At 47.9% G+C, this 13,058-nt stretch overlaps 1 protein-coding gene across 3 annotated transcripts in view; it reads right to left on the reverse strand.

Annotated features, from left to right (window-relative positions):
* Window positions 1-13,058, reverse strand: part of CCZ1 (CCZ1 homolog, vacuolar protein trafficking and biogenesis associated) — a 732,451-nt gene that overhangs the window by 230,083 nt on the left and 489,310 nt on the right. For all 3 annotated transcript variants that reach the window (XM_069645641.1, XM_069645642.1, XM_069645640.1), the window contains one exon: window positions 690-751. In XM_069645641.1, coding sequence (XP_069501742.1) covers window positions 690-751 — 62 coding nt within the window. The remainder of the gene's footprint in view (window positions 1-689; window positions 752-13,058) is intronic.

The raw sequence follows: 13,058 nt of genomic DNA on the forward strand, positions 1-13,058 counted from the left end.
AGCAGAAATGGAGTACAACCTTCTCGACCCCTCGCCCTCTTCTCCCAGAAACAAAAATAAAATAAAATTCAGAGTGCTCAGGTTTACCGTGGCCATGCGTGAGAGGGCCACTCCTTCCTGTGTTTTGCTTTTAACACTGGGACTTGTAATTTTCACAAGTCCCAGAATTCAAAGGTAAAAGACAGGACTGTATGGCCTTCTCATGCATGCACATGGGAAACATGAGAGCTCTGAGTTTTGCCAGGGGGCCCTGGGACTCGGGGCAAAACAAGACCACTTTTTAGCTTTGGGATATACATCCTAAGGGCTTTGGAGTGGCTTATGCAGCAACATAGCACTGAGAACACTGAGAAGTACAATAAGCAAGTTTCATTCAGCACCACAAATGGAGTGCTCAAGCATTACTCAGACGTTAAAGAGTGCAGTGAAGCGGTCAGAACTCAGTACAGCAGCAGCCATCACCAAGCATCTTAATATAACACTCTGAACATCAAAACTCTCAGTCAGAAGTTCACTACACAATCCTCAACACATCTGCGATATTGTGTACATAAATATCTAGGTATTAAGTTTAAGATTCTACACTGGAAAACATTTTCAAACAGAGATGTTAAGAGGACAAGGAAAGGAAACATCTCTTGAGCTGAAGACGGACAGCACACTTGTTCAGTTATCCATTCAAAATGTACCTTCCATAGTGCTGCAAATTCCCAGGCATTTCCGCGCGGATTGGGGAGTCTCTTCCTGCCAACTGTATGAAAAAACAGAGCATAGACAATGGTCAGAAAATCAAAGAAACTTATGAATGAAACACTGTTACATTAGATCAGAGATTTTATTTTTTTAACTTGATTTTACTGAATTTTTGGATTTACAACAAATACAAGCATCAGATGGTTCGTCATGCATATCACGAGTATAAAAGGAAAACATGTTGTTGGGTTGAGCGAACAAACTGCAAGTGCATCTCTTTACGTTCTCCCCTCCCACCATGTTAAATCCTCCCCCTCCCCCTTTCACGTTTCACCACTGGTTCAAGTTTGCAACACCATAATGAGCCGTACCTTCAGAGGGACTTCTGCAACACACTGGCTATTTACACAGCATGGTGCACATGTAGTTTTTCAAGGAATCATTACCGACTGAGACAATACTCCTGTCAATGTTTTAGGTCTATGGCCATTGCTTTCAGGCATGTATTTTGCACAAAAGCCAGCACATAACATTTCGATGGAGCCCTGTTCTCCATGAAGGGCTGCGGTTAGGCGTCCATCTGATATAAGTTCTGTGCCACTTTGATCCATTCAGTTTTGTTTGGAAGAGCCTCCCTTTTCAAGTATGTTGCAAGACATGCCCTTGCAGCAAGGAGAAGGCCATGAGCCATTTTTGGTAGTCTTGTAAGCTCCTTGTCTTGTTCTTCTAGTCCAAATAGTATCAGTATCAGCTCTTTCTCCCTTGTTTCCCCATCTAGATCTTTTATCCAACTAAGGACTTCCTTCCAGTATGACTGAAGCTCTGTACACCCCCACCACATGTGCCAGAAATCGGCTTTCATCCCACATTCATGCCATCAGAAATGACTCACTCCTTGATACATGTTAGCAAGCATAACTGGGTCGTATTGCCATCCGTAGAGGAGTTTAAAACTGTGGAGTTTATATTGGCACGCTATGGATGTTTGTGAGGTTCTCTTACATATTTGACACCAAGTGACGGTGCCAACTTCCACCCCAAGTTAACTTCCCCTCTTTCTCATAGTTTATCGGCTGGGGATTTCTTCGTCTCTACCAGGGCTTTGTATAACGCACCTATCAGACCACTTGAGCCTGTGCCAGAGTCCATATTTTCTCGAAGGGAGTGAGTTCTGTTTGCAGTTTGTCTTTCCAACTTTCCTTGGTCATGACACCCTTCAATTGTATGTATGGAAAGACTGGAAGTGGTCCAAGCCCAAGTGCTTTCTCAAGTTCCTGTAATGTAACATATGTACGTCCTTTCCATAATTGTTCTGCCCTTTCAAGGCCGGCTTCAAACCATGTTTGGAACCTCTCTGGGTCTGGGATGTCGTCTCTAATTCCTGGTACCCATAGATGTCCCAGGGGGGATGGCCACATCGTAACCCCTTTCATCACCAATCTTTGTCGTCAAATGCTCCACAACGTTCCTAAAATCTGTGCTCTCGTAGTCTTTCCTCTGTCTGAGGTGTGGGATCAGGATACGCAGTTGTGTGGCTTCATAGTATAGACGTATAGACGTATATCCGGGAGTACCACCCCTCCACTATCCTTGTTGAGGTGTAGTAGTGCGTGGGGGACCCTGGGTTTTTTGCCTCGCGAGCAAAAGCGCAGTAGAGAGGCCTTTGTTTTTATGAAATAGTCATCAGGTATCTGTATGGGGAGCAGCTGGAAAAGATATAAGATTTTCGGTATTATCACATTTTGATGGGGTTGAGTCGCCCCATCCATGAGAGCGTGAGCTGATTCCACTGGACTAGGTCGTTTTTCATCACAGTCATCAGGGTGGGAAGATTGCCTTGTATAGTTCTTTAAGTTCCCTAGTGACATTGGTGCCTAGGTATCGCAATGTTCCCAGAGAAATTTTCATGCCCAGGGGTGTGAAACGCCCAATATCTCCATCTTTACTTTTGTCTAATGGGAGAAGAACCGATTTCCCCAGATTTATCTTGCGCCCCGGCAGTTGACCATATGTCTCAATTATCTTGATCACTGCCAGAATCGATGTAAGGGGGTTGGTCACGTGCAATAGCAGGTCATCCACATAGAGCCTTAGTTTGTACATCGTACCCCCCACCGTGATTCCCTCCACCCTGCCGTCTTGCTGTTGTCTTTGATGAGTGGTTCTAACGAGAGTACAACGAGTAGTGATGACAGTGGGCACCCTTGTCTGGTCCCTCTTCCCAGATCGAGCCATCGCGAGTACCCCCCATTGACAGCTACACACGTCTTCGGGGAAGAGTATAATGCTTTGATACCCCTGAGTAGTTTTGAACCCAGCCCAACTTTTAAGAGGACCCCGTCTAAGAAGTCCCAGGCTACTCTGTCAAAACCTTTTTCAGCGTCTCTCGATAGGAGAGTGGGATCACCCCGCATTCCCTGAGCCTCATTTACCAGGTGGAATGTTTTTCTCATTGTGTCCGCTCCTTGGCGTCCCAGTACAAATCCTACCTGTCCAGTGTGTACTAGTTTTGGCAGATGAGTTTCCAGTCTGGCTGCTATGACCCTGGCATATATCTTAGCGTCAATGTTAAGGAGCGATATTGGGCGGTAGGAGCCACAACTTCTTGGGTCTCTGCCTTCTTTGGGAATCGCTGTGAGGAGGGCTTGGGTGAATGAAGCAGGTGCCTTACCTGTTTCCATTATATTATTGAAGAGTGTCATTAAGAAAGGGGTCAGGAATAGTGAAAACCTTTTGAAGAAGCCGGGGTGAAACCATCTTCACCAGGTGCTTTCCCCAACTTGAGGCATCAGATGGCTTTCTTTATTTCGTTTTCAGTAATCGAGGCCTCGAGGACCTCAGCCTCTACTGGTGATAGTGTGGGAAGGTGAGACTCTAAGATATTTGTCTATGGTTTCTGCAGATGCAGTCCTTGCTCTGGTGTATAATGTTTCGTAGAAAGAGGCAAATGCTTCCTGTACACCCTTCTGCTGTGTCTGTGCAGATGCCATTTGAATGCTCTATTTCATTGACCCATCTTTCGTCCCGTTGCTTGCTCAGCCGCGCCGCTAGAAGGGAGTCGGCCTTGTCTCCCTTTTCATAGAATTTTTGCTTTAGGAACTGCAAGTTCTGGACTATCTAGCCCTGTTCCAGTGTCTTAAGTTCTTCCCTAAGGTTTCTGGCTTCCGTAAGGTGTTTCTGCCCATCTCCCGGGGAGGACTGTGCAAGTCTTTCGGCTCTTTCTATTTAGCTTCTTAATATTTCTTTTATAAGTGTACGTTCTCTTTTCTTCTGGGCAGCTTCCCTTATGAGGACACCTCTCCAGGTGGCCTTGGTCGCATCACACACTGTGCTCTTTTTCACCTACTCTGTGTCATTGACAATGAAGATTTACTTAATCTCATTCTCCATTTCCTCTCTAAAGATAGGGTCCCTCCATAGCGAGCGTTGCACCTCCATTTCGAATTCCCGGGGCACAGACCTTCCCAGAGTATGTCAGCCGATACCATGTTGTAGTCTGACCATGCAATTGGATGAATATGGGAGTCCCCTAACACCATCAGTAGTTCCCTTTAGATGTTTAGATAGTCAATTTTTGTGAGTGTGCTGTGCGGTGTGGAGTAGAATGTGAAACCTCTTTCCTGCGGGTGAAGAAACCTCCAGCTATCTTTTAAGCTATGCATCTCATGGTCGGATTAAATTCAATTCCCCATTGGTTTTGCAGTTCATAATTTGTTGCATCCTTGGTCTGTCTGTCCAAGGATACGTCCATCCATATGTTAAAATCTCCTCTGAGTATAAGGTGACCCTGTGCTTCGCCTATTATTTTCTCCGTGGTTCTTTGCAAGAATCTCTTCTGAACTTGGTTAGGTGCATAGACTGTTGCAACAGTAATCTTGGTGTTTTGGATATGGCCTGCTAACAACAGTGCTCTCCCTTCAGTGTCCACCCATGTTTTGGTGGCCTCCATACGTAATCTCTTCCGTATCAGAATGCCCACCCCTGATTTCATGAGGACCCCAGAGCTCCAATATGTTCCCCCAATAAGGCCACTTGGTATTCTGCACTCTTCTCCTTTTTGATATCTGGTCTCTTGTAGGAACAAAATATCAGTTCCAGACCTCTTGAATTCTCTGGCAACTAGGGACCTTTTTGTGGGGGAATTAAGATCCCTGACATTCAATGTACATATTACGAGTCTGCTGCCTTTGTGTGACCCCTTTACCATCGCCATTTATGTTGCTTATGTTTTCCGCTCATCCCTATGTGCCGATTCAGTCCCTTGGGTGTAGTGTTTTTGGTTACAGTAGGTGTTGTTTCTTGAGCCTTATTGCCTGTGAAGTTTCCCTTAGAATCCCACCTGCCTCCCTTCCTCCTTCTCCTTCTCCCTTCCCATCCCTGCCTTCCCATGTGTCCCTCCCATTCAGGTGCCCGGTCTCTCCCAGTTATCACCAGGTGAGTCTGTGCCACCAGTGGGGTCCTTGTACCAGACCCCTGCATTTTGCACTGCTATGTCGGGTGCCCACCGTAGTCTCTCATCACTCATACTTTGAATAACTATAACAGTTCAAACATTTTGTAACATTTTTTAACTTTACCATATTACCAGTGATTCCAAGGGCCTCTTGTGAGGCGAATGGACAGTTTGTGTCTCCATTGTGTGTGGGATATTTCCCTGCTCACCACCACTAATTCGTTGGTGCGGTCGTTCATGTCTATGTCTTCTAGTGTTGATTTTGCCGTGTTCTTCATAGTGCATCTGGAGGGGTTGCGTTGCGTTTTCTAAATGTTCTCGATCCCGGTATCTTTCTCCTCTTTGGCCCCTTCACTTGCCATCTTGTGTCTTCATGATCTCCTGCTAGACTTTCAGTATCGTGTTCTCTGATGCCACGCAGTTCTCGTGAGGTGTTTCTAATCTCCGTTTCCGTTATGAGCTTGTGTTTGTCTTTCTATTTTGAAAGTGATCGAGAACGGGTAGCCCACATCTGTAGCATACTCCCTTTTCTCTTAGTCATTTGGTCAGTGGTTGGTCAGTGGTTGGCACAGATGTCTCTTAGCAAGGGTGAGGGACGATAGGTCCTGGAAAATGGTGATGCGTGTTGTACCCATCATCACTGCTCCTTTTGCATAGCCTTTTTGAGGATTCTGAGTCTGTCTGGGTAGTTGTGGCAGCGTACTATGACCGATCTTGGGGCTCCAGCCGGTCCGCCAGCTCTGTAGAGTCTTTCAATCTTTCTAACGCCGATCGAGTCATCATTGAAAAGATGTTTCATGATCTGATGGATCTCATTTTTGAGGTCTCCTTTTGTCTCACCCTCTTTCTCTGGGATCCCAAAAAAACAGAAGTTATTCCTTCTTTCTCTATATTCAAAATCGTCATTTTTAGGATCATCTCTGCTTCCCGCCTTTCAATTTGACTTAGCTGGACGTCTATTTGTGTCTCATGGTGTCCAGGGATGAGTGGTTGTGGTCCACCTCCTGAAGTCTTTCTTCCATTTTGTCCATCATAGAGTTGATCTTGTCCACTTTGCTGCCTATGTCTGCCCTCATGCCCCTTATCTTGTCTAGTAGTGAGGCGATGTCTGAAATGGTTGCCAGGGAGTCCTGACTGCCCAAAGCCATTGTTGTCTTGACGTTGAGGGCGCTGTTGCCTTTCGCACCAGAGTATGCAAATGCTGCCAGCCTTTGTTTGTGTTCCATAAGTTTGTACTCTTTTTTCGGGGTACTAAGTGATGTTTCGGTTGCTGCGATGACCCATCTCTATTCTGCAGTCATCGGTGCCGCTCCTGAGGGTGCTAGAGGTGTTCAGATGTTAACGTCACAAGGGGCTATTGAGGCCGGGCCCTGAGTGTTTGCAATCCTTTGGTACAGGTGATGATCTATTAATCGCTGCAGTGGCAGTCTTTCATAAAGGGGTTGCGCGACCGAACGCTTTGAGGGACTGTCTTTAGTCCTGTGTGTCTGTGGTAGGCAGGTACACGCCCCAATTTGGGGGCCGCACACCTATGTCGCCTCTGGCACACTGCCGAAGTACATCTTGCTTCTATATTGGATTGGCTGATCCTGCCTTTCACACCACAGGGTCGTTATTCCATTGATCGCTTTGCAGGTTGTAGTGTTGGGGAACTTTGCAGTTCTTGGTGTGGTTTCTTCCAAAGTCATCAGTGTGCTGGTATTTGGCCCACCGAGGTGTGTCACAACGTTCGGAGATTGTACCTTGGGCTTCGCAGCATGTATATGTCATATTTGTGATTTTATCTCTTGAAGTGTACTTTTGTTTTGCAGGGCAAGTGAAGGTTAGGCTTCCTGCCTCTCCACCGATTTCTCTCGTGCTTTGTGGTGGGGTGAATATGCCCGGTCTTCAGGATGGTCTCACGTCCCACGGAAGAGTGCCCAAGCCTCTTCTCTCGTGCTGGGGCTCCTTTTGGAGTGCTCACTTGTCTTTGCGGGGTCGCACGTGTTATTTGTTTTGGGTGCTCTGTGTTGCTATTGCGGCATTAGTATTTGCGGGTGCGTCTGAGCACTATGTCCCGTTGTTGCCGTCTGTTGGTTCCAACAGCTGCCGGTTGCGTTCGGCGGCACCAGGAGGGAGTTTTCCATCATAATGACCCCCTTGTTGACTGTCACAGCCGTCCGGTGGTTGTGTCTTTCGCGAGTCCTTCAATGCAGTACTTAGTACCTGCTGGATGCGGCCTGTACGGGCTCTGGCCGAGCCGCACTTGGTCATATTGCGTGGTACGTCTATTACATAGTGCAGTGCCACTCCAAGCAATGGGGCACTGCTGCATTGTTTATTGTACATGTGGGTGCTGTGTATTGTGGAGCGTGTGCTACTTTCCTCTATAAGGCGGTGATCCTAATGTTCCCTGGTGGTGGGTGGGAAGCGCCCCGCGATAGAGCCCGGTGCTTAGAAGCACTGTAGTATGTACCTGGGGGACAGAGGCACGTTGCGCGTTTGGGCAGGAGATGCGGGTGTCCAATGTCTCACTTTAATGTCCGAGTACAGGATACCTCCTGGCTGTATTGCTCATACGAGCACGCCGATTTCTCTCCCTTCCCACTGCAAGTACAGCCGCTGGCGCGTTTGCAATGACCCCTGAGGGTTCGCTCCTACCTTCCTGTGACACAAGGTTCTGTATTCGGGGATCAGACCGCCGCGGCAGGAGTGCGCGCTGTGGAGACGGGTCTCGGCCGTTCCAAGGTGTTGCGGTCTTCGGTTCCAAGGTTGGTGCGACCGCTGGGTGGCTAGGGGGAGGAGTTTCGCAGCCGTTGCACCAGTGCTGCTGTTCCACGCACACCGCAGGGGCTATGGTCATGGGCCGTTGCGTCCGCTGTCTGTTTCGGCGGCCTCCTTCACGGGGCGGCCAGGCCACACTTTGCGTTCTACCTTTACTTTCTGGCACAGGCCTCGGTTTCGACAGAGTTTCTCAGTGATTCCTTCACCAATTTTGCTCAAATTTTCCCTCACTGTCTGGTCCACCAGTTGGGTGTCTCGTCAAGTGCTATAGTTTCTTCAGACTGGAGGCAATTGGGGGCACCTTTGCCGTTTGAAGCAGTCAGGAACACGGAGGAGCTCTACTTTGCATCCTCCAATTGTGCGCCCCCTGGTGGCCGTCCCAGAGACTTTTCTTTAAGCTAAAACTCTTTAGTGGCTTGAAGGATCACCTGACACTGTAGGGTTACACTTTCACCATGGTAAGACTGCTCACAATTAAAGCTGAAGTGAGGGGGTGCAGGGTACCGCAGCAGGAGGAGCGCTGCAGCACGTCTGCTGCATTCCCGGTCTGCTCCAATTCAGGTGGGTTTTACTGCTAGTGTGCGCTGCACGTCAGCGTCAAGTCTTTCTCCTGATCCTTGTCATGTACAGAGTTTTCATCACAATGTTCATGTTTGTGCAGACTTCCTGGTGCTGCTCCCATCATGACGCTCATACTCCAAGTCTTCCTTTTTTGTTGTCTCCGTGCTATTACCTGGACCCACTTGTTTGTTTATATACTCTGCTCTTGTGGTTGCTCGACTCTCAAGCGGGTTCCTTGAGAACATGGCTACTCTGCCTAGATTCCACGTTTTGCCATAGTTGGTGTAAATGTTATTGGTACCTTTCTGGGCAACCTCTATGGGCTGGCTATACTTGGAGCCAGTTATCACCCTCTTGCATAGCAGTCGTATTTTTACTAAATCCCCTTCATTGACATCCGTGCGGTGGACTGCTCTGCGCATCACTTTGTGCTTTCATCAGATACTTGTTTTTCTGTATTCTCCACACTATCTCCCTCATGTCTATGGCATCAGCCTGCCTGACTGTGTAACGACAGGGGTACTGGTGTGGGTGCAGCCCTCCTTCCTCAACATCTAAAACAGTGACACCCCCAGGACCGCATTAGGGGTCAGGTGATGGGTAGCCACGGGTTTCTTGACCATTTTATATATATGTTCATTCCAGCTGCACTGGCCAGTTACAAGGCTCCCTTCACAAACCAGTTCACGCTTTAAACCAGCCCATTGGCCTGCGGGTGGTAGAGACTGGCTCTCAACTGCTGAATGTTGTGCTTCTTGAGAAAGCTTTCCATCTCTCTGGAGACTAAATGGACTCCGGTGTCTGTCACAATTTCTTTGGGCAGCCCTTCTCTCTGGAACACAGAGTTCAGCACTTCGATGACAGTGGTGGTGGTGATGTCCGGTACAAATTCACCCTCCATCCATTTCGACTCACCATGAATACTCTGTACCTGTGATTGGGTAACATAGCGTCCAGCGGGCCGATAAAGTCTAACCCTAATTTGTGCCATACCCTGGTGGGGGACCTCGGTGGGAATTATGGGCGCTTGTCTTACTGTGAGTCTTTTATCATTGTTGCCACATTCGTGGCATCTATCAATCATCGTTCCAACATCTTGGTCCATGCCTGTCCACCAGTATGCGCCCCTTGCTCTTGTCTTTTCATGTTGCTGCCTAGGTGCCCGGCATGGGCGCTGCATAGTATGACTTTCCTTATGCCTCTGGGTGGAATTACCTGATCGCCTCTAATTACTATGCTGTCCATTTCCATGATTTCTTCATTGACCTTCCAATACAGGTGTAGTCCTACCGGTATCACCCTTTCTTTTGGCCAGCCATTCCAAGCCCAGTCTGCTACTTTGCTCAAGGACTCATTCTGTTTGAGTTCATCCTTTCAGTGAGCTTCACTCATCTCCAAAATTTCTCTGCTCCTTAGGTCTTTGATGGACGCAACAATGTATTTGTCTTGGAGGAACATGGTGCCGGGGTTTTTGGGGTCTAGTCATCTGGATATGCAGTCTGCTTGGGCATTCTCCAACCTGCTATATGTACGGTTTCATATGTGTACTCTTGGAGATTCGCAACTATCTTTGCCAATCTCAGTGTTGCTGTTTTTGTTCCTCTTAGACTCAACATGCATACTAACGGCTTGTGGTCAGTGACTAGTCGAAACCTGGTGCCACACGCATGTTCGAAAGTACTCCAGGCAAATGCGAGCATCTCTTTCTCGACTGGAGTAGTTTTTCTCGGCTTCTGAGAGTGCTTTGGACTCATAGGTGACTATGTGTTTAGTATCTTCCTTCTCTTGGGTGAGCGTGGGCCCCTAGTCCATAGGCACTGACATCCGTTGTGGTTGAAGGGTTTTAAAAATGGAGCATGAAGAATCCTAATCGTGACTTCATTGAACGCTGTCTCTTGCGGTGTACCCCACGCGTATTCTGCGCCCTTCATCAGTAACTCCTTCAATGGAGCTGTGTTTTCAGACAATCTGGGTACAAATTTTGCATAATACTCTGCGAGTCCTAAAAAAGACTGCAGTTCATCTTTCGACATTGGGGCTGGGGACTTGACAATGGCCTACAGGAGGTCTTTCAGACAAACACCTGCCCCTTGTAGTTTGTCGAGGACCTTCTTCAGTGCTTTATCATGTGTCTTGGTGTCCTCTGAATATACAAGGATGTCGTCCTGGAAATATGACACGTTACAAACACCACGTAGCAGGGAGTCCATCATTCTCTGTAACGCAGAGGCAGCCGACAACAACCCAAACAGCATGCAGGTATATTGGTACGTGTCGAATGGTGTGATGAAAGCGGTGAGGGGGCGCAATTACTTGTTTAGGCAGATTTGGTGATATGCATCATGAATATCCAGCTTGGAGAAAATCTGTGCCTCTCCCATCATGAGTATCAACTCATTGATGCTCGGTAGTGGGTAGCTGTCCGTAATTATCTCGATGTTGAGGTTGCATAGGTCAATCCACACTCTTAAGTTGTCTGACGACCGTTTCTTGATTGGCACTACCAGGCTCAGCCATTCTGAGGACTACACAGTCTCTATTGTGTCTTCGCTGACCATCCTGCGCAGTTGGGACTCTAGTGCTGCTCTGACGGTTACTGGGCCGGCCTGACTTTGTGCTTCATGGGCACGGATCCCTGCTAGAGATTAATTTTGTGAACATAATTCATCTTCCCTGGTCCTTCGGAGAACAATGTGGGAAATTTGTTGTGGAGGCTTGATACTCCTTCTGCTTAGACTAACAGAACTTGGCAATCAGTGCTGAGGTCCAGAAGAATGCTCTACTTGTGCTGATCATCCCCTCCCAACACTGCTGGGCCTTCTTCCGACAAACTCTTTGGTAGTGGTCTGCCTGCCTTTAAACTCAATGATGGCCTTGATGTGTCCCAACAAGTCTACTGTGGCATCCCTGAAGACTGTCGGCCTATGCTTGATGCTCCTGCCTTCTACTGTGTCCTGCCCCACCATGTTTTAGTACGTGCGGATGGTCAGGACCAGAGTCGGCCATTACACGTGTCTCATTGCTATCGACTTTAATGACGCAGTGAGGTTTTTCTCTTCTGGCACGGGTCGAATTCACCATGATGACTGTAGGTCTGTCTTCTAATTACTCCTCGTCACTCGTGCCCCTATCACCTTCTATGTATGCAATGTTTTTTTCTCTCCAAATGCAGGCGACTGCAATGTGACCGAACCTCCTGCACTTAGAACAATCCTTGTTCCTGGCAGGACGCTAGCAAAGTGTTGGGTGCTGGTGCACGGGTAGCACTTCAGGGGATCTCTCCTTCTGGGTCCTGCCTCCCTGACTGCATCTCTCCTTGTCCTGTCACAGTGTCCTTTCCACTGCACCGCTGCGATTTCAGGGGCCGGCATGGCACCCGTCATTTCTTTGCATCTCCTCAACATCTCTTCCTTTGGCCTCGCTATTTGGATGGATTTGTCTAAGTCAAGCTCCTTGTTCAGGATGAATTGGTCTTGAACCTTCCTGCAATTGGTAGGCACTACCAACATGTCGCAGATGTCATTTTCTGCCTTATAACCAAATCCGCACATCGCCACTAGCTCCCTCATGCGGGTGATATAGTCATCAACTAGTTCACTGCTTTCCTGTTTTCTAGTATAAACCTTTAACCAGTGCAGCACTATGTTTTTTTTTGGAGAATCGAGTCGACGAACCGCCTCTTTGTATGCATCGTCTCTTCACCCCTAGCACGCTCTGGTTTGGAAATCCACTGTCCTACAGCAATGGCGTTGAGTAGCATAGTCTTTTTTCTGTCAGCAGAGTAGCCTATGCCTCCTAATGATTCTTGTTAGGTGGTGAACAGCGGCTTCCATTGCTGCCAAGGAATGGCAGGCCTACCTGGGGATTGGAGAAAAGCCAGGGGCGGTGTAGCACCTTGCATGGTGGCTCAGTGGGATGGTTTCTAATCCCATCTTCGTCGCCAATTATGTAGTGGCTTGAAGGATCACCTGACACAGGTACCTTGTGTGACAAGCTTTATTTTTGATAATCACATTGACATGAGACCACCAAAGACAGTAAACAATTACTTGTGCAACCACTACAGCTACTTCATTGCTGTGGATGGGTCGCTTATTAAAGTGTCTCTTATGCAAAGTCTGGGAACAACCACAAGCACTGCAGGGTGATGCTGTAGGATTACACTTTCACCATGGTAAGCCTGCTCGCAATTGCAGCTGAAGTGAGGGGCCGTAGGCTGTCGCAGCAGGAGGAGCGCCAGGGCACGTCTGCTGCCTTTCCGGTCTGCTCCGACTCTGGCAGACTTTCCTGCTGGTGCGCGCAGCATGTAGGCAGTCTCTCAAGATCTCAGCACTCGAGATCTCGCAAGGGTGATTCTTCACAAACTTCCACTGATTATCCAAAGCACTTTAAAGCCAAGATGTTGTAAAATATATTCCTTTGTCAGCTCATGCTGCCAGGTAAATAACTGTGAATGTAGTCCTGAGTGATCAAATAAGGCAGCCTTGGGAAAGCGCTGCCAATTACACTAGGACTAGGAAGGTAGGTGGAGATAGGAGTTCAGGCCTACTTGAGGGTTACTCCCCCTTGGCCACTGCGCTCTGTGAGA

Source organism: Ambystoma mexicanum, chromosome 2p (genome assembly GCF_040938575.1).
Source record: "Ambystoma mexicanum isolate Mex_15411 chromosome 2p, UKY_AmexF1_1, whole genome shotgun sequence".
Lineage (NCBI taxonomy): Eukaryota > Metazoa > Chordata > Amphibia > Caudata > Ambystomatidae > Ambystoma > Ambystoma mexicanum.